At 37.3% G+C, this 22,873-nt stretch overlaps 1 protein-coding gene across 3 annotated transcripts in view; it reads left to right on the forward strand.

Annotated features, from left to right (window-relative positions):
* The window catches only part of PIEZO2 (piezo type mechanosensitive ion channel component 2), a 289,028-nt gene that overhangs the window by 102,059 nt on the left and 164,096 nt on the right, over positions 1–22,873 (forward strand). For all 3 annotated transcript variants that reach the window (XM_038127336.1, XM_038127333.1, XM_038127335.1), the window contains exon 3: positions 1,182–1,307. In XM_038127336.1, coding sequence (XP_037983264.1) covers positions 1,182–1,307 — 126 coding nt within the window. The remainder of the gene's footprint in view (positions 1–1,181; positions 1,308–22,873) is intronic.

Genomic DNA, 22,873 nt, shown 5'->3' on the forward strand with positions numbered 1-22,873 from the left:
ATAAACAACTGTTTAGGCCATTGATGACCTATACTTGAACTATAAAAAATCTAAAATTAAAATCTGGTTTATTGACTAGATGATGTGAACCATCATCTATTGATGTGAACCATCATCTTCTTTCTAGTATTTGCTCATAACAGTTGCTTGCAGAATAAGTATGGACGAAACAGGCAGCATGCAGACTCAGCATTTCCTACGTATATTCTGCAAGTTCTGCCTTCCATAGCCCTGGCTTTATTTACAGCCTTGGACAAGAATTTCAGTAGTGCTGTTTCTTAATCTGTAAATTAAAAAATTAACCTCAAATGCATGAAGCAGGTGGAATAAAATCCAGGTTTAAAAAGCTTTGGAAGCAGAACTGTTACTGCAGATAGGTCAGGTAGGGTGATATTTAATGTTGTCTTTTATCAGCAATTCAATTTTCTCTTGAAGATGCATATTTCCTGAAATACTGATGGTTTACTTTATTTATTCATACCTTGCAATTTTGGCTGCCTGTGATTAAGCTGAGTGTTTCCTAGAGGATTTATAAGGCGTTTCTAAATCTTCATCAAACATTTTCTGTTGGCTTTTGAATAGACATCCAGTAAATCACAGAGGAACTATGACCAAATGTGTCTGGCACAGGGTTCTTCAGTGTATACTGAAAATTATGTTTAAAACTTCTGAAGGATGAGGGGAGGGCAGTTGGCACAAAGCAAAGGATTCATTGGAAGTATGTCTATACTCCTGTGCCAAACTGAGGTTTGTGTTATGCCCTCTGTCACGTAATAGTTTTGTAAAGAGTAATAAGATTAACAGTCTTTCATGTTCTCAATAGTAGTAGTATCATTCAAGTTTGTCTAAGTACCAGGTAATGTGTTGGTAAGCATTGTGATGTTATTATTTATGTAAAGTTGCTCTCTGGAGACTTAAAAGGCTTTTTTCTTTAGTTAAAAAAATAAAAGGAAAAATTTGGCAATAGCAGTCATTTTGGTTTTGATTAAAGAGTACTCAAATAAACTGTAATTAAAGTGTGACTTTTACTATAACGTTGACCATAGGGGACAATCATGATTAATGTGGAACTGACTAGTAGAAATATCCTTGGTCAGGATATTTTTATGGTTTTATACTGAAAATCTTTAAGCAATGTTCTAAAATTCACCTATTATATGCATGTATCTTTTGTCTTTTAGGGCATACAGGACGATTATTGAAATCTCTGTGTTTCACCAGTCTATCATTTCTGCTGCTGCACATCATCTTTCAGATTACAATAAACAGTCTTGAAGCTGCAAAAACTATTGAACCTGGTTTTAACTGTGAGTAAAACATTTTAGATTTTATTAGCATTTTAAATGTCCAAATGCTTCAGTGGTTTGAAAGGTGAAGAGTTGATAGAAATGCACTTAGCTTTGTGTGCCTGTGGGTTTGCAGCTTGCTCTTGTTTTCTTGCTTTTTACCTTAAAAATTACTGTTCGTAAGGCAGGAAGACTAGAAGGGCTTAAGAAACAAAAGAAATTTATATATAACTATTATATATATATATATATAAAACCTATTTTTTCCCACTAGAGATGCATTTTCTTTGAGTTTACCACTGACTATTGTTATGATTTCATCTTTTAGATTTCTCAAAATCACCTCAGAACCTGAGGAAACTACTCTTTTTTTGTCATTAGATAGCAATTCAGTGAATAAGGAGTAAAATGAAATAAAGTAACAAACCTCCCTCTATCCATGTATTATGTCTCACTCTAGCATAACTCTCTTTAGTTTTTAATTTAATTTAACTGTAAATATTGATTCCAAAACTCATATATTGAAACAGTATTTGTCTCTTTCTTGCCTGTGTTGTGTGGGAGGAAGTAATTGCAATTTTTCATTTATGTGTAAGCTCTACTTAAAATATATTGCATGACATTTTGTATCTTCCTCTCTCAGGAAATGTTGTTCAATAATTCAGAAAGCAAACATTCTTTATTGTGCAGAAGTTAATTAAAATATCTATCCTGTGATTTATATATGTAACCTCCAGGTAGAAACTATTTGTACTTGTCTTACCATGCTTACATTTAACATTTAAACCTGTCAACTTTACCTTTGATAAATGTCCATTTAATTTATCACAAGGTATGCTGCTGCCACTTGAGTAAACAGCTGCACTACAATTCAACACAAGAAACTTTTGTGATGTAAAGGTTTTGACTTAAAAAATAAAATCCTAAGAAAGCTTGAAGTGAGCGTTACCATTTCACCTTTAGCTTAAACCATTTCCTAAAGTAAAAGGCATAATTGTGTTCATGAAATACCAGTTTCACCTGGGATATCTTGGGCTCTGCTGGTTCAAATCAGACCTTCAAAGTCTAAAAACATACTTTATTTTTTTTTAATGTATATAATTCACTGAGTGAGCTGGATTAATTGTTTGCCATATATGTTTAATGTTCTTATGACTATAAAGATACAATTTGTACTTAGATTAGAGGAATTGCATCATCTAGACACTGTTTGTATGAGTAAAGAGTTCCAAGACAGAGTTGCAACCGCTGGCTTTTTCCTCCTTTTATGGTGGGAACTGGGGTCTGCAGTGGGAATTAAAATAATTATTTCATCCTGAAAACTCCACTCTTTAAGATGAAATGTACCATTTTTTACTGTTTATTCCCATTTGTTAAGTGTAGCAGCTCCACTTTCAGCTGCCATTAGTAATGATCTCCTTACTTGGGGCCTCACAGGGCCATGGGTGTAGCTGCAGGAGTGCATTAAATGTTATCAGACTGCTCTCTGACACCAAGGCTACTTGAAATGACATTCCCACATGCTCACCATTAAACTCTTTTTGCCTCCTGAGTGCAAAGGTTGGTTTGAAGTTGCCTGTTGGGAATGTTATTTGTCCCAGAGGAACACCCAAATTGTGGCCAAGTTGTCTGGGAGAGAAGTTGGTTGACCAAAGTTGTTCCAAGAGTTTTTAAACTGTTTCACAAGATGAAATATTCAGCTGTTGACTTTCAGTGCCGGAATTCTCAGTAAACTGGCACCATTTTGTTTACTGGTATGGTTATAGTCAGTGAGATCCAGGTGAAGCCAATAAAAAGAATAAAAAGGGCAATCTGATACTGCCATTGCTGGGCCCCCAAGGTGCTGAAGAAGTTAAAGACTTGTAAATGTAGGGGCTAGAAAAGGTCAAAGCATTTGCTAGGTCGGGGAGTAAGGTCAATTATTGTCGTTTAATGACACCAGAACGTAGATATTCCTGTGTGGGTGAGGAGAGGACAGAATTCCTGCTCCAGAAAGCACTTTGGTAGTACTTCTCCTTGTAACAAATCAGCCCCACTGGTTTCCTGCTCCCCAGCCATATGAGAAGTGCTGTACAAAACTGACTGCAGATGTGGGCTAATCCATAGCTGGAGAAATGACACTGCTTCGCCCATGGCGTCTTCACAGTGTTATGATTTCTGCATTTTAGAAATTGCTGTTAATGTTTATCCAACTCTTTTTGCTCAATAAGAACTTCAGAAGTGTAGACTGGAAGACTGATGTGTTCTGTTTCTCCAGCCAGACCCAGATCCACTATTAATAAAACATTTTTTTACAGCTACAGTCTTTTCTGATGCTTATCATTAGGAAATTTTTCTTCCATTAGTCAAAATATCCTGTCTTCATCCTTCAGCCTGATGTGGAAATGAAGGAAAACTTTCCATTAGTCCTTATGGTTACCCATTTTGTATTTGAAGGCTGCAGTCATATTTGTCATATGTACTCTTTTCTGTCATTCTCTAATATTTTCACAACCTCAGCCCCTTCAAACTTTCTTCATGCATCGCATTTTCTAGGAAGGAGATTGTTGTTATTGTTGGTCTACTTCTGTTTTCTCCTAGTTTTTCAGATATTTCTTGAAGCTCAGTGTCCAAAGCTAGGCACTATTTCGGCTGAGAATTTAGTAGCATATACTGACATATAACTGTCACAGACATATTTTATGAAAATCCTTTTGCCAGGATTTTTTTCTCCTGAGAAGCTGAGGAGCCTCAGGAAAGAAATGCAAACAAAACTTTCTGCTGCTGTGGAATGCAACAGGTGCATATGTGATTGGTCCATGTGAGGTGCTTATACTTAATAACCAATCAAGGATGCATCTGGGTCAGACTCTCTGGTCAGTCACAAGCCTTTGTTATTCATTCCTTTCTATTCCTGTTTCTCCTTCTAATGAATCCTTTCTCTCTCTTTCTCTCTTAGTATCATTTTAATATAGCATTTTTAATATCATATATATCATAATACAATAAATCAGCCTTCTGAAACATGGAGTCAAGATTCTCGTCTCTTCCCTCATCCTGGGACCCCAGCAAAGCCAACATATAACAATTATCCAAATGTCTGCGAGTCATACTCCCATTTATGAATTACTGTATGGTACTTTTTTCAATGGTCTCGCACTTTTTATTTGTAATTCACTGAAACCCACAAATCCTTTTCTTGAAAACAGACCTTTTTTTTCAATCTCATGTTTATGTAGGTGAGTATTCTTATAGTACAGTGAAAATTGATGTTTGCCTGTTTTTTTCTCTAGAAAGTTTTATTTATCAAGATTGTTTTATCTCCTTGTTTGGTAGTGGCTTCTCTGATAGGGACTTCTGCAATAACACCTTTAAGGGGCTTTGGATAAATAAATTTTTGGTTTTCCTTTACTATTTGTTTTGATTTTTCTGGAATTGTGGTATGTCCCCAAGTTTAAGTAAATCAAACCATAAAAGGAGCGAGTGGACGCTATGGCAGGTCCCCTCTTAATTATCTACCAAAGGTAATGGGAGTCTGGGGAGGTCCTCGCCGACTGGAAGCCAGACAGTGTTATTCCAGTTTACAAAAACGGCATGAAGGAAGGTCCAGGAATCTACAGACCTGTTATTCTAACCTCACTTCCTGAAAAAAGTATAAAAAAGTTTATATTAGGTACTACTTAAAGGCATTTAATGGACAATGCAGTCATCAGATAGTCAACACGGATTCACAAAGGGAAACTCCTGTTTACCTAATTTGATACCCTTCTACAGTAAAATTGTCTGCCCAGTGGATGAAGGGAAGGTGATGGATGTATTTTTCCTGTATTTTAGGAAGGCTTTTGATACTGTCCTCCCGGAAAAAAATTTTCAGTAGGTTCAAGATGTGCTTGTTTGATGAACTGGCTCAAGGGTAGGGCTTGAAGGGTTGTGCTTAATGGGGCCACAGGACCCTCAGGGTTCAATTCTAGGGCCGGTCCTCTTTTCAATGTATTTATCACCAATCTGGATGCAGGAGTTGAATACACCATTTGGAAGCTAGATACCAACCATAATCAAAGTAGGAGGTGTTGTCTGGGACAAGATGCCTTGCAGAGATCTTTGTGTACTTAATCTAACTCCCAGCAATTTCAGAAATAGGTGAGAGGGCAGGATAATACTGTCTGCAAATGCTGTACGTTAGTTTGTCTCAATATTTTCAAATGCCAATTTTCTGAATCAAAAAGATCATTTACTGATTTTAGTTTTTCTTTTCAAACTGCTGTATAAAAACCTATGATAATATTTTCGTTTTGGTAACAGAAACACTTGAAAAATGTTTAAATTAGAGGTGTGATAAAGACTATTACCTCTTAAATCTTATACAGTTATAGTTTCTCTTTGGAAGTGAAGAACAACAATCCTTTTATATCTAGAAGCAGTTTTAGTTGAGTCCATTTGCAAGCACAGACCAGACATAGAATTTCAGGTTCATTTCAAAACATTCTGCTGTTGTCCTGGATTTATGTAATTCAAAATCAGTTTAGGATAATTCCTGGAATGTTTAACTTCTTTGGTTTGTTACCTTCTTCATGCCCTTCCTTTTTAGAGTTCATGTACCTTCTCTTTCAGGATGGCTACAAAATGCTGCAGCGTTCTCCAAATGATGTTGGCATGTTGATAGAGGTTTTTAAAAATGTTTGGCCAACAGAAGGTTCTTGTTTCTTAAGAGCCTTGTGATTATTGCCTAGCACTAATAAAATTTTGCTGTTAGTATTCTTTATTTAGGTTAATGAAAGATTTCTGGTGAGCCACAACTTCAGTGTGTGGAGCTAACATTGAATACCTCCCAGATATAGAAAGGAAAATAATACAGAAAGGGTGATCTGGGCTAATCTTAAGCCATCAAGAGCTACGTAATTAAGCTTGTTTCACTGATATCTCCAAATAATAGACAGTATGATTTTGAAATGTAGCAGTATTCATGCAGTAATAGATTTTCATTATTAAGTTTTTATTTCTGATGGAATAAAATTCTGGTTATTAGATTAGGTAATGTCTTTTGAGTGTAGAACCCGTTAGGCAGGCAGTTGAAGATTAGACCACAAGGTAATAGTTGCATTCTCCAGTATGCACAGTATGGTTCTTTTCCTAGGTCTAGTTTTAAAAATCCTTAAAAATGGCAGTATCACCAGCAGGAATGTTTTCCACAATGTTAATTTTAAACTTAACTTCCAATAAATTAGTTTAATTATTCCTCATCATAATACTCTGTAAGTATACACACTGTAAGTGTATCTTCTTGGGTTTAGTCAACCTTTAAATCAAGTCTGGATTCTTTTTCCCCTAACTGCAGTGATGTACATCCATTTCTTATTTTGTGCTTCTCTATCATCCCATGATCTTGACTTCTGTGAATGAATCTACTGAAATGCTTATTCTCCAGAACAATATTTTTGTTCATGAGAAATTCAACTTAGACTACTTCAACTACTCACTAATTAAGTTTGTAGTCAATATTTGTAAGAATACAAAAAAGAACATTTAAGATATTTCTGGATATTTTTCTTATACATCACATAAATTAGCTGATGAAATTTAAACAGGTACGTGAAATCCTTCTATAGACTTTCTGTGAAGCTTTGTTTATTGTGCCTACTTGGAGTGCTTTATTTACAACATGGTTATATGTAGAAAAAGGGAGAATAGATTTAAAGCACCAAGTTGCCTAGATAGCTTCTCTGTTAGATCATGGGAACTAAAATCAGATAATTCTCTGTCTCTGGTATGCCATGGTGAATGTCAAACAAATGCATGCCACCATTGTGGAATCATAATAACTTTCTGCTTTAGATAAATTTTGAAATGATTTCTTGGCTTAAAAGACCATCCTGTGTTTGCATTACTACAAGCATGTCCCTGAGGTATTTTGTTATATTAGGAAGCAGCAATACCCAGTACAAATAAATTATGTCTCACCATTTATTGAAAGCTCAGGCTCAGAACTGAAGCTGACCTTTCATAGGAATGAATAATTACTCTTTCCTATATACCTGGTGAGATTTCATGCCTTTTATATCCTCCTGAGTATACTTCTAAGGTTGTGCTGATTTTGTAAAGTACTGCTTTGGTAAAGATTGTTGTTTATTGCTGGATTAATTGACTCACTGGAAATAAAGATGCTGCTTTTGTTTATAAAGGGAAAAAAAGTTTAAAAGATTTCATACAGGGTTTCATATTTCTATTTCAAAGGTAGATGAATCCCAGTCTTTCAAATACCATAATTTATTGGCCCGACTCCTGTCAGAGGTCTGAGTGTATCTCATGGCTGTTTTGAATCATCATTTCATGGGAGACTGCCTTGAAAACACATATTTTGAAAATATTGGAAATTTTAAATACTATTTTATGAAAAATATTCTGATAATTTCCTATTAGTTGTCTTGATAATTTTGGCAATTTTGCTTTCGAAAATATTGCTTTATATGAAATGAAATGAATCTAAATGGCATTAAGAAAACTAGTAAGTTTATTGTAAGAAGCTTCTGAGCAGAAGTCATAGCAAAGTAAGCATCTTCATACTGAAAAAGTCATTATGTCCTCTCCAATGGTTTTGCTTACCAAAATAAAAGTAACAGTCACCTTCATTTTAAAGAGTGCTCAAGCACTTCCACCCCAGGCAAAACAGCTCATTCTTCCCTAGCAAACACATCCATATCTCAACCAGGCAAATGCTTAGGGTGCTTTCCAAACAACTAGTTTAACTGCAAATTTGAGATCTTCAGTGACCTCAGTTGTATGTGCATCATACTCTTTCTTTTTTGCTCAGTGAAATCTATATTTCAATGTCTTTTCCAATGAAAGTGAGCCTTGTCTTGCAGAACTTCTACATTTTAATTGTGGCTTTGTGCGTCATCTAAAAGATTATAATCTTGGCCAAAATCTGAGCAAAAAATAATGCCTTTAAACATCTAAGAAACAGTTTGTTCTGTTATCACAGTAGTCACCAGATTGTACTTATGTGGTTTCTGCACGAGCAGCAAGAAGGTTCAGAAATGAACTCTTGTTTCAAGAACAACTGTGGAACGTCCAGTTTAGCAAAACTATTATAGGATGAAACAGCCAGCTGTGGCACTGCAGAAGAAACAGAGTAACCTTTCATTGAGAGTTTATGTATTTTAAACTCGAAGTTGTCTGAGCCTGTGATGTCTATGACAGCCAATATAGTACAAATTTAGTCCAGACTTCTAGCTAGATGAGTTCCAGAGTGGTGAGTGGTGCCTCAGTGCAAAAAACAAATTTTACATCAGTATTTTATTAGAAGAGATTATACAGGTTCTTCATGCTGTCCAGCAAGACTGATAATACTAAATTCCATAATATAGAAGTCTATTTTTAATGGAATTAAGATGCCTACATATTTTTGAAGTCCTAAACTACAGTGTTTATTAATTGTTAAATCAGTACAGACAGCCAGTTCCCTGGAAAGTCTATTTGTTCAGGTTTTATGAAAGGTGAGTGCTGTGATTTAACCTCAGATGGCAAGTAAGTACCCCACAGCTGCTTGCTCCCCCTACCTCCCAGTAGGATGGGGAGGAGAATTAGGAGAAAAAAGGTAAGGAAAAGCTCAAAGCTCATGGGTTGAGGTAAGAACAGTTTAATAATTTAAATAAAATAAAATACTACTACTATTGCTGCTTCTACTATTTTTACTAAAAAGAAAAAAAAAAAGAAAAAAAAGAGAAAAATAAAACTCAAGACATACAAGTGACACACACAAAATAAAATTGCTCATCACTGGGTGACCAGTGCTCAGCCTGTCCCTGAGCAGCAAACAGTCCCTTCCAGCCAACTCCCCAGTTTATATACTGGGCATGACAGTCTGGGGTATGGAATATCCCTTTGGTCAGTTTGGGTCAGCTGTCCTGGCCGTGCTCCCTCCCAGCTTCTTGTGGACCTGCTTCACTGGCAGAGCATGAGACACTGAAAGGTCCTTGATTTAGAGTAAGCACTACTTAGCAACTACCAAAACATCAGTGTGCTATCAACATTATTTTCAAAATAAACCCAAACCACAGCACTGTACCAGCTACCAAGAATAAAATTAACTCTATCCCAGCAAAACTAGGACAGTTAATTACTTCTTGTGGTTTGACTTTATGTTATGTTCTCAGCAAACTATGTGAAGCTTTATTGCTTATATTACTAGCACGATACTGAAGCCTGAGCACATGAGAAGATGAAAATGTTTCCAGAATCCAGGGTAATAGAATTTTATAAAAATGAAAGCTAACTGTGGAAACTTCTTTATTAAATGTCAGTATATGGATATTGTCCTTCTTACCCAAAGCAGTTAAGGCTGTCTCTAGTGACATCTGCTATTTCACATGGCAAATACCTCTGAAAACCTAGGAAATTACAGAAAGGCAGGAGATTTGACTTAAAGGAAATAATATTTCCTATCACACTCTGGTTTCGTCATGTACTGTTTCTTGCATAGGTGATGTGCAGTGTCTGAGTCAAGAGATATAAGAATAATAAGAAAGAACTTCTCTATGAAGTCATGAAGAGCTTGAGACTAAAAGGAAAGCTTAGCTGTAAAAACTGCAGCAATATCCAGATGTGGTGGCACCAATATGATCATTAATTTGGGTCCTAGAAAGGTGTGTTATTGTACAGTATTCCCAATTACCATTTCTGACTGTCACTTCAAGGATTCCAAGAGTCAAGAATGTTCAACATGTGTAACACATACAATGAGAAACTTTTAATTAGTGAAAGGTGTTAGCATGCCTTTTTTTGTCTCAACAGAAACTTAGAACAATAGCTTATTCTCTGTATGAAAGTTAATGTTACTTTTATTCAGTGCACATTGGATGTTAACATTTCTTTAACACTTTCCATGCAGCATTATGTAGCCAGGAAATTTATTATTTGGGAAACAGAAGCTTCTGTGATTGCTTCTTAAGCACGTATGATAAGTCCTGCCTAATTTCCTGCTGGGTGTTACTACTTAACAGTTTAGTTCATTGTACTTATGGAGTCTTTATTTCTGGTCTCACAGGCTGCCATGTGAAAACTGAGCCACATTCTAGGGGGTCACTTGGAGGCATGGTACATGACTCCATTGTATAATGTGTGTTATTCTGCTGCAATGATGTTGGCACAATCGCTTGTGTTCGACCATTCAAGAGAACCTGATGTAGGAGATCACCCTTCTCACTGCCACTCACAGTCTGTATTTTTGACAGTCAGAATTGCGTTGGAGAGAAGACCTGGGAAACTGCTGGGTGGCCCATGGGGCTGTACAGCTTCTTTCTGAAGCTGGTGGACTTTGGAAGGTCCCAAGGCACACCCAAAGAAGTACCCAGTGTACCCACTGATGCTGTGATGCAAACTGGGACAGCTCTCTTTTCAGTGTCCCAGTTGTAGCTAGGATGACTGCAGAGTAATAGAATAGAAGTGTGACCATCACTTGTTTTAGGGCTGTTTGTAGGAGAGATAGAGCAGCTGTTTTCTGTCTCCCTCTGTCCTCTTAAAGGAAGAAGCAGAAATAGGGAACACAAGGACGAAATCAAGGCTAGCTGTGAAGGAGAAGGCACTCAATAAAACTTGAATAGATGAGATGAGAGCAGAATGTATGTGTGAAAGAAATAAAAGCAGAAGAGAGTAACTTTTTGTTGATTTATTCTCAGGTTTAGTGCTGTTAGTAAATTAAGAACCAAATGTGCAGAGTAGGCTTCTGCATTTTCGTAAGTAGCCACTCGCTTGCTTGTCCCCTTGTTGTATGTTTAACCTTTGCATGAAAATCTTATCAGCATACATTGCCAACTGCTTTTAAGTTCCAAGTTACTATAAAACCTGTTCTCCATATTGTGGAAAGTCCTTGAAGACCAGCAAAATCAGAGACTGGCTGCTCAGATGATTACAATGAAAAACTTCTCTACAGGGTCAGACCCTTACTCTGACCCAGGTTATCAAGGCTCATTTGGCAGTGTTTAGCTGTAGCAGAATGAGGTGTGTAAGGACAGCACTACAGTGCTTTAGCAACCAGCATCTCTGGTCTGGTGTAGGGGCCATGTTGAAGTGCTCCCTTGTTGATCATTCAAATCACTGTAATATAAATATTTTACTGGGGAGTCTTACTGTAGTATTACTATTTGGGAGTAGGAAGCTATATATTTGTGTGTTGGACACTGTTTAGACAAATACTTTCCACTGAGAATAAATATTTCACTTTATTTCTGGGGATCTGTCTCTTCTGTTTGGCTGTTTATATCATTAAGGATTGCTCTGCATCACGTAATCACGTTGAGTGTTTTTAGAACACCTGATTAATTAGTGTGATGCTGTGAAACTTTGCATGTGCTCGTGCCCACATTGCAGGTTTGAGAGAGGTTGTTCCCTGGGTCAGAGTCCTTAGGCTTCATCCTTCTGCACCTCTTGGTGATTTACGTCAGCAGCTGGAGAGCAAACAGCAAATCCGAGTTGACATGAAGACAGCTGCTCACCGCAGCCACTCTGCATGGCTGGACCACCAGCTGGGCATCTCAGCTGCAAGGACAGGTGAGGTGTTGTGTCTGGGGGTGGCAGCTCTGATGGGCCATCCCTGGCAGTGCAGCACCCCAGTGGGTGGGCTTCCCTGGCCAGTGTGGGCTAGGGGCTGCTCTGGACAAAAATGAGGTCTTGAGTTGAGGTTAACCTCTAATTGAAAGGGCTGAGTTTACTGAGCCCTTCATGGAAGCTGTGATGTAAAACAAATCACCCTGTAAAACAAAGCAAAAAGTGTTGCTCGCACAAATAGGGCTTGGAGCCATCAGGAAAAGAATGTTTTCTTAATGGGGTTGGACTTGAAATGCTTTGGTGGACTCTCCTGCATCAGGGTGTTAGAACATGGTCCTAAACCTGGGTCAAATACAATTGGAACTTGCATGCTTTGAGTTTACTTCCAAAAGGAAAGTCTGTCTCAAAATTCCCTCCAAGTTCTGCCAGATATACAAGTCTAAATCAGTAACCACACAGGATGCCAGAAAGTGCTGTACCTTATACCTTTTGCGTAAACAATGTGCAGCACATCTGTCACTGCTTACTCTTAACAAAGAACAAAACAACTAAGAACAATTCCATAACACTCAGAAAGGGTGAAAAAGTGTCCTTTACATCTCTGGAAGGAGGAGAACTCTGAATTTTGAAGGTTAGACTTGATTTCCAAAGTCATTAACATCCCCCTTTTGTTTCATTTCAACTCTTGCATTTTTCCTGATATCGAGTTTTTTAACATATACATATATGAATCCATATATACTGTGTTTACTGCTGAATTTAATCGTACTACATGTCTTTTGGGGTTTGTTTAAAGCAATCAAGAAATTGGATTTCAGAGATATTATAGTCATCATCTAGACTAAAACCAGGAAGATTTTCAATAGCATCAGTGAAAGGTGTAGTAATGAAAAATATTTTATGAAAAAACTTTTGTGCTTTTTTCTGTGTCTGGAAATAGGGAGAGTGAAACACAGGATCTTTCAAATGATTAAGAGAATGAAGTTGATTTTCTGTCATCAGATATTATTGAATGCAGATTTTAAAATTGTAAACAAGTTAAATAGAGGTTTCACACTGAAGTAGTGTAAAACACTCAAAAACATGCACTCCAGCCAGTGGCTGTCAAAAGCTTTACCAAGCTTTTTAGGGTGTAGAACAGGGAATGGAAGTAGTTCCTGAAGGAAATCAAGAGTAATGTAGTTCAGAGTACATTAATTCATCATTAATACCTGTATAACTGTATATTTAAGTATATAGTCCTGCATTTGAAAAGAAGATAGCCAGCCCCCAGTACAGAGGACATAGTGATAAGAACTGATGGCATATTAAATTCTTTTGTTCATATATCACCTTACCTACTGTCACTGTGGTGAAAAAATAAATAGCAAATTGTTTTTCATGGTGGCAAAAAAATTATTTTTGCCACACAAATTCAGAATGTTGAAATGCAAAAGGATGATTTTTAATTCATCCTTTAGAGCCACCAGATTTTGACCTCGTCATGGGATTGTGTCCATGTGGTTTGTTGGTGATGCCACAGTTGGCTACATTGCAGGTTCCAGGAAATTCCTGCTTTTTCTAGACCCCACAAATTTGTCTGCAAATAATATAATATTTCATGAGAGAACTCGTGTTCTTACCTTCACTGTAGACATGACGAAAGACTCAAATTACACCCAAAATAGGTCCCATTGTAGAGCCTAGCAAATTACCATCATTCTTAAAAATACAGTCCTTAATTTAGGTGCTAAACTGGATTTTAATCCTAAAAAATCTTACATACACCTGGAGGGTGTGGTGGTCTAGTGGTAATTAAACACAGCTGCAGTGTGAAACTTGTGGAATTGAAAAGACATACTGGTGAAATTCCTATAAACACCATCCCTGGAAGGGTTAAAAACAACATGTGGTTATGGCACTTGAGATGTTAGGTGGTAAACATGCTGGTAGTGCTGATGGTTGGGCTTGGTAATCTTAGAGGTCTTTTCTAACCTTATTGATTGTATGAATCTGTGATTCTATAGTATCCCAGACAAACGTGGCAAGAATAAAAAATAATTGGAGCTGATGCTGTTGTGCTGGCAACAATTCCAGCTTCGTAAAAGTTATTGGTCTCCCAGTTCTCATTATTTCAGAGACGAATATTTACATAGTTTTCCTTATTCTTGACTATCTGATGTTTTATGTTTGACCAAGGATAAAGTACAAGACTGGCAGAAACACTAACAATCAGTGCTGTGTGAAGGGGACAAGAGATGCCTTTATCAGATTGTGCTCAGTTTCTCTCTGTTTATATAAACACACATGCACATTTTCATCTTGAGGGGCCTCATTCATTACAGCAGGAACTTTTTTGTGATTATTAAGTTTTAGTACTGCACAGCAACCTGTGCAATTTCAGGAGTCAGGCTGATTGAATTATGCAATTAGACAACCTTGCTAAGTGGGGAAGAGGACATTTCAGCACCATTTTTTCAATAATAAAATTCCGTTAAATTGTCCAAGGTTTAGCAAGTTGTAAGTACCAATGAGGAAGGAAAATGTGCACTAGTGGTCAGTAGAATAGAAGCTCAACCTCTTTGACTCCAAGTGGGGGACTTCCAAAAATATGCACAGACCAGGCAAGATTAGAGGGGACGTGATACTTTGAGATCTAACAGGAAGAAAAAAAAAAAGCCAGGGGTCTTATTATCAAAATGAAAATAACATTAGTATTGTTATCCACAGTACATAGATTGGTCACAGAGTAAATAACTGTTTTCTGCAGAATGGAGATAGTGAGCAAGAGTGATTTGTTGAACTTGCACTTTTTGGTCAGGTGCTCAGGAAATTTGCAGGAGGAGTGGATACATGACAGCAGAGGAGTGGATACATGACAGCAGAAGGTCAGCAAATGGACATGGATGTTCAGAGTCCATGACTTGGACTTCCTTTTCTGAAGTCCCTGAGGCTTCTACTCATGCAGTTGTTCCTCAGCAAGGTTTTGGAGGAGGGAATAAATAATTTTTATCCAATGCACTGAATAAAGTAAAATTTTCAATGTCCAGTAGTATTTGTAAATTAAAAATTTTAAGCAGCTTTTAAATGAAAACTTCTGGGAGTTGGCAGAGATCAGGTTTGTCTTGCTGACATGTAGATGTGAGCCTTGGTTCTGCCTGGTGTAGCAGTTCTACAGCCATGCTGAATTGGACCCCTCTTCTGGGGTCCCCTCTACTGATCTGTACTCTCATCAGATCATAATTTTATGAAGGCTTCTAACCAAAATAAATTTCAGCTCATGAAACTGCATTTCCTTGAGAGTGAAATATCACCTGTTCATTACAATGTTGTTCTGCCAACAGCCTTTCCACAAGTTAGATTACACAACACCTATGACACATGAATTTTGAGATTGTTTTTATGACTTTTCATATCCCCACTGAAATATTGTCAGAATTGTCTCATATGTATGATAAAAAGGAAAATCCTGAGCAAGGAAGTTCACAGAATCCATATCCATGTAAAACAAAGGCTGGAATGCTGATAGAGTTACATGAACATTTGGAAAAAGTCAAAGATGGGTTTCCATATCCATTCGATGTCTTTCTGGATAACAATAAGAAAATGATATTATGTTTCCCTTCATAGTTCACAGTTCCTGGTTTGTTGTTTTTTTGTTTTTTTTAGCAATAGTAAAGAGTGAAAGGTTCTATAACAGCAGCTGTAGGAATTGACAATAAATATTGCATTTTATTAGTGGCTGATGTATTAAGTCAGAAGGCAAAAATCAACTTCTGTGTTTTGCTATGTAATTTTCTCAGAGAAAAGCAGATTTTGCATTTTAGGTAGTGGCAGCTCTTCATTTCAGAGATTTCTCAAAACTTGTTTGAAATATCAGGATTTTTTTTTTTTTTTATTTTGTAAATACAATGCTGAATGCCAGCAACGTAAAATTCACTTTTTTTTTTTTTGCAAGAGTTAAATTTTGTTGTACAGTAATATATATATTGTAAACACCATTAAATACTTATACTTTACTAGGCTATTAATTTAAGTAAAGAATATTTAATTTTAAATAAACATTTCATTAACAGGGATTGATGTGTCCTGGAAGCATAAAAGTGATGCTGTATATATCATTGCTGGTGCTACATCACCACACTGCAATGATGTATCACCAGTGCTGGGTTAGTGAGAGAGAACTGATTACACTTTTTCCTAAATGCATTAAAATTTTCCTCTTTTTTTTTCCCTCTCTAAATCTTTTTACAGCAGTTCTAACAGCAGTTCTCTTTTCCATGAGCAGGTAGTAGGTGCATTGTTAGGCTGTTGTGTGGAGAGGAATGCAAGGCTTAGCTGGGTGTCTGCCCATGTGCTAATGCGAGGAGAATTTAGCAAAAGCAATCACAAAACCTTGCTTTCTGTCCTCACTTGAGAAAAGGTGTAAGATCTAGTTCTGAGAATAAATAAAGGTTAAATGTGTGGCTTACATGGCATTGTGCTTGGTCTGCTAGGATTTTCAATAGGATTGTGGTATTTAAAATGAAGTAAAAACCTACCAGATTATGGAAAACGGGATAAATATTTCTCACTTGCTCTACTTCCCGCTCTGTCTTCTGCACGTCACATAGTGACTGCATTTATTTAAAACTTTCACTGTCGTGTTTCCTTTTCTGAGTTAGGATCATTGCCAAGGTGATCTCATGTTTATAGAGGGTTTTTTTTGTTTATGTTACTGTTTGTGGTACAAGTAGCTACTTTCACCTTGGAGTTGTACCTTTTTTGGCTGTGTTTGATTCTGAGGAAGTATCCTCTATATTTGGGTCAATGATCACAAAATTTGGCTGCTGTAATTTTCCATTAATATTAATAAAACCACCCATCCCCCTAGCATATGGGATGCAGAAGACACTGCTCAGCAAGCTGTTATAAATTTTAAAAAAGGTTTATGAGCTGAAAAAATTGTGTTTGGAGAGGGGAATGTAGACTTTGCAATTTCCAAATGCTGATGCTAAATCCATTCAGATGTAAATCAAACCCATCAGGAGCACTCTGCTCTTTAGATACTTTATCCTAACATGTGTTTGCTAATTATTCCTTCCTCAGCTGGAGGTTCTATATGAAAGCTGTTTAAATGAAATAAATAATGTATTACTATGAAGAAGATTCGTGTATTTTGGAACTCAGAAATGGAAAAAAAAGTTAGGTAATATTTCAGCATAAATAACAATGTGAGGTTTTTTTGTGGGGGTTGAAATTCTTAGTCCAGGATGTGAATAGTTAGGTCATAATCTCTCTGGATATTTCCCAGTGTTTGGCTAGTCTTTGAATGATCTTTCTAGCTAGAAATCTTGTGCTTCTTTGTGTAGAGTGGAGTCAAATAATCTTGGCTTTGAAATGAGCAGCATTCACATATGTTTACATATGTTCATATATATTTAATATGTGAACATATGTTCATATACCTTTCACTTGGAGATTTGTTTTTATTGATGTGAGAGCATCCCACCTGATGTCTCTTTTTTAAACTTCATTACATTTGTTGCATGCTGAAAGAACCTTATGTTAGAAGAATTGTTGTGACTCCATCTACCCTTTGTTTTGGGAGACCTCTGTGACTGGTCTGTCTCTGCTGTTACTCTGTCTCGGGAATTTAATGTGGCTTTTCTGTGGAATCATAGGCATCAAGTCAAGATATATCCATTTGTAATTCTGGTTCTTGGGGTTTGTGACAATTCAACTTCCTTGCTATCAGGCCTTTTTTGATATCTACAGTATCTGTATGGAAGTTCTAAAACACTGTGGAATGCTGAAGAGGAGTTGGAAATCTCCCATCAAATAATTTACTAAAATCATTATTAGAAGATTTCTTTTAACAGGGTGATAGTTAAACTCTGTTTGAATGCCAAAGTCTAATATCATCGTACAAAAATGACATAAAGAAGGACCAGGATCAGGTCTTATGTTGTTATCCCAGCTCATAAGAAGTTAGACTGGATTTTGTCAGCAAATGTTATCACAGCTGTGCAGATACATCCTAGTGATGGAAGAACATGTTCAATTTAAGATTGATGTGCTTTGACCATGAAGAGTTAAAACTTCTTGATGCACAAGAAATGGAGCAGTTGCTGGGATAAAAAGATTTTCAAGTTTTCTTGCATAGACAGCTTTTTCATATTGTGGTTCAGCAATGACCTACCCTGAGCGTACCTTGCCTGCCAGGCCTTGCTAGGAAACTTTTCTGCATGTGTTCTGAGTGTTTATTTCTTACTACGACAAATTTAATGAGATAGTGATCTACTTTCTAGCCTGTTTTCTCACCTTGATGTTTCTATTGGGCCCTACAGGAGCAGGTTTCATTGAGCTGTCTCAGGGGCCTTCTTGGAGATTTCCTCTTCAGTTTATCATGTCCTGATTCTCCATCTTTCTCAGGGCTTGTTTTCTAGTAGAAAGTACAGTATTTCAGCAGTGCAAAAGTCTAATAGGAAGTAAGACTCCAAAAGACATATGGTGATTCATTAAAAAATCAAGCAGTGGGGTACTGATTATGTAAACATTTAATGACTTGAATAAACATTAAAAAATTTTATCTGAAACATGTGTCTATCTGCAGATGTTCTCAGCTGTGGATATGCTTCTGATGTAGATTGTGCTTGTTCCTAAACAGGAGCTTCCTCTTTCACCAGGGTCACTTTCCAGTTCCTCAGTAAAGGCAGTGAATTGGCCTTTCTCAGCTTAATTTGGTTTTTATCGGGTACAAACCTTGACAGAGGATTATTTTCCACATCCGTGTTCATTCACTGTAGGCAGTACAGTGACAGATGTAAGAAGATGTACAGAGTACATCAGGATCCATTTCCCTTTCTATCTAAAATCACTTCTTTTTGTGTAATCTTGTACCATTATCACTACTTGTCACTTAATGCAATTTTCTAAACTGCTTTATTTGTGTGCCAAACATAAGGCAACCTCCATGGAGGTGGCATTCAATAACTGTGTCTATTCAATGAGCCCAGCATATCTTTACATGCTGTATTTAGGTTTCTTCTGAAGTGCATTTCCTCTTACAGTGACAAATGTGTGCCGTGTACACCTTCCCTCATCCTTTGGTTTGTTGCAGTCTGGGACACCTTAGTTTTCTCCCTTTGCTTGCATTTCTACCTATGATTCCTGGTTCCTGCTTCCTGAGAGCAGCAGGAGGCCTCCCAGCATTATCACTTCTCTCAGAAATTCAAATGCTATTGCTAGCCTGTTTGTCACATAAACATCTGACCTGAGTATTTTTGTGGTCCCTTTCTGTTGACACTGAAAGAATCTCTTGAAAATGAAACAAGTAAAATGATGTTTAGTCTCATAATCTCATAATCCTGGTACCACTGCTTGGCAAATCCATTCTTCTCCCAGTGGCTCACTCCAAAGGCTCTCAGGACATTTCCAATGTTTTAGGTGTACACAGAGATTCTAAATGTCAGGTTTCAAGGCATTTGGAAACAGCAGTGAAAAAATTTCTTTTCTTCAGTGACTTCTAGTACTAATGGGAAAAATAGCCTGGAGAGAGGGAGAGATGTATGCAGTAAATCAAGAAGTCATTATTTGTTAATTTCCCTACTTTAAACAAGATTTGAGCTCCTGGAGGATCTTCTCCAGGACACAGCCATCATCCACAGCCATTCTGTTAGGCCAGCTTCAATGAGGAAAGGATTAGAGAAAAGATTTGAGAAATGTGTGTTTGTTGGGCCTGATAAAAGAAGAAATGCAGTGTCTCTGTCCCTTATGGGCTACCTAAAGAGAAACTTCCTTCCATCTGAGGAAAGGTGAGAAGCTGCTGTAGCATGTTACTGGGCGTCATGATTCAGTGTTGTGCCTCCGGTCAGTATAGCCTAGAGCCTCCTTTTCTCTTAGCCCTTCATAAACTACTGAATTTTAGCATTTCCTCCAGCTTTTGTATCCTGTCTCGATTGCATTTTTAAAGGCAATCACTGCACTTCTTTGTTTTTACACAGCCCTCAGCTCAGCTGGATCCCACCATTTCCTGGCCCTTAGACAGTGCTGGTGCCAGCAAATCCCCCAGGAAAGATATTTTCCTTGAATTTAGAAAGAAAATTGAGAGAATTGAATTCTTGGCATAGGAATGCACAAAATGTGAGATATCTTAAGAGCAATGGTTTGGATCTCTGATGAGCTTGTTCATAAATCAAAGTGTGGAATTTGTTTCTTGGCTTCCCTCTGACATGTGAGATGGCAACACATTAAAGCGACTCTTTATTTTCCTTTTTTTACTTTTAATTTTTCATTGTCTCCTGTGAGATTCAGTATTTGTATTGGTTTAATGCATACTTTTCAGCATTCAATGTAATAGGAAGTTACATACAGCTCTCAAAGCTAAGAGATAATTTTGCTCACAGCTCCCACATCACTCCACGGAAACTGCTAAGAGCAGCTGTGCAAGAGATGAAGCCCTGAATTATTTAACAGGGTTTTAAAAAAAAACCTAATCTCCAATGTCAGCCCGTCCCTGCTTCACTCTCAAAAGGGAGCCAGTAGAAGGTCGGGCTGTCTAACATCTTCCAGGGTCCATAGTTCATGTGCAAAAACTTATCAACACAAAGCCACTTGTTTGTGCCAGGTTTTTCTGCATGGAGTATGGGCCATTATTTTTGACATAGTGTATGTATTTATTTCTTCACTGTGGTGTAGAAAAGAAGCCATTAGTTATCCCTGGTCGAGGTTTGACCCCCTCAAAGGAATCACTTGGGCTGGCTTGTTGCATTTGTTCTTAACTGGCAGCTCCCACCCTCACCCTTTGACTTTTGGTTTTTGCAGGCTGGCTGCTGCACCCAGACAAGTCCTGCTGGATACTCTGCTTTTGGGACTGGTGCCATGATGCAGAGTAGCTGGATTCAGTAGGGTCACACTGGGAGTTAAGATACAATTTGTCCCACTGTTTTTGGCATGACTCACATTAAGTAGATAATTAGAACCTCATGCCAAACTTTTGCTATTCACATGCTGAAATGGAGCAGTAATTTGTTTTATATGTATTAACTGTAATTGCTTACTAGGTTTGACAAATGTAGCACTAATTCAACAATTGCTGCGTTATGAGGCACTAATGGGAAAAAAATCTACCCAAAGTCTATAATCTCTCTCGTGAACTAATCCTTAATTCTGTACATAATTTTGACTGAAGCAGTATTTATTTAAAGCTAGAAATTGCTTTAAAATCTCAAGTAATGTGAAAATAATGCCCAATGAGAAAATAAGTCAGATTAATAACCTGTAAGGTTGCTTCTTCTCCTTTTCTTTATTTGTTCATGAGTAATTTTAAGGGGCTTGTTTGTTTGTTTTCTGTTTGGATTTTTTACCCTTACACTAGAGTGTCACCAGTTTTTACCACTTGAGAGTGAGCTAAAGTTCTTGAGCAGTTTGAATACAATTTTTCTTCTACAACTGCGATGAATTCTTGGTGGTGGGGCTGATCTAGTGCACGGACTTTTGCATGGTAGTCTTTGTTCTTGGAAAGAGGTGGAGAACTGGGTTGTATAAAATAAATATCTCCTCTGTCTCTCTATCTGCTCATCCAACCTCAGTGGTGTGAGGGATTTCCTTTGACATTTGGGGACTTGTGGACTCTTGGGATTCCCATATGTTTTTCCTCTGAAAGGCTGGCCTTGCTTTCCTCAGAAATGTTGACTTTTCAGAGCTCTTGACATGACTAGTTCTTCAATTCAGAGTCATGAAGAGTCCAAATTTGCCCTCCTGCTATAGAGGTGAAATATTAGGGTGGGCTGAGGAGCACGGGAAGAGGAAAAGAGAGAGTGCAGTTCACTCTTCTGTGGATTGCAGATGTGGCCACTAACTCGTAATTATGTTTCTATAAAGCGCAAGTAAGAGTAGCTGTAAAGAGTTACTCGCCATGTGGCTCATTCAAATTCTAGAAGATATAAGGTGAATTTGAGTAAATTCACTATTTTAAATAGTGAAGATCTTTTCCCCTTGTAAAAATCCCAAATGTTTGGATGATAAAATTGGATAATAAAATTGGTCATATTAGGTTGGGCAGTGACATTTGCTACCTGTTTGAGGTGTCTATTCTAGTGTACACAGTTGATAGTAAAAATAAAATTTAACAAAATTTGACAGCAGTCAGAGAATGTTTCACAGAGACCTCCAAAGTCTGTTAAGTAGTATTTGCTTTTGCTCACAACTCTTCTAGCCTGACCAGTAGCTTGGAAGCTTTGCTATGTTTCATATTTGCAAAGCCATCCACTGACCCTATTTTTGTTTGTTGCTCTTCTGTTAAGAATGAATAACATTACTATCAAATTGATTCTCAAGAAACCAAAACATATGCTGATTTTGGAAGGTTGGTCCTTGTGAGGTTACAGATGTCTGAATCTTCTGAAGGGATTACATGTCCCAGAACTAGTTTGTTTCTTTACTTTAAATTTTCTAAGTGTTTGTCCTGGTGATACAATTCTGGTCACCAAACCTCCACTGAAGTGCCATCAGGTGCACATCTAGCTATGGACAGATGTGCCTAACATAGGAGCTTTTCAGGTCTTCTCTGAGATGGCCCGAGGTGTGAGATCTTGGCTGTATTTCAGTATCATCTTGCTTTGCCGCCTGATGTTAAAAGGCAAACATCTGTCAGCTCCAACAATTGCAGCATCCTTTTGAAGTGAGTCCCTCTTGCACCTACCTTCATGTGCTTTGTTAATAGTTCCTTTTTCTCAGGCGCTCTCTTACCGCATAAGCAGAACCAATTAGGCATAATTTTGTCCTTCTCTCCTATGCAGACATGGTGATGACATCAAAAGTGTAAAACCTTGAGGAAATCTATCCTGGAAATACAATTCTTAAAGCTGGATAAAATATTACTGAGATTCCTGTGGAAGTCTTAATGCTTTACATCCACTGGCTGTACAAAACAAATGCACCAAAGTGTTGCCATAGAATTTATTATTAGTAATAGAATTTATTTATTATTAGTAGTAGTATTACTATTATTAGTAGTATTAGTATTATTATTTCTACCACTTAATTTCCTTTCCAAATTAGTAGTTAGATAGGGTGGTATGAAGGTTTTAGACTGAGAACTTTTT

Source organism: Motacilla alba, chromosome 2 (assembly GCF_015832195.1).
Source record: "Motacilla alba alba isolate MOTALB_02 chromosome 2, Motacilla_alba_V1.0_pri, whole genome shotgun sequence".
Classification (NCBI taxonomy): domain Eukaryota; kingdom Metazoa; phylum Chordata; class Aves; order Passeriformes; family Motacillidae; genus Motacilla; species Motacilla alba.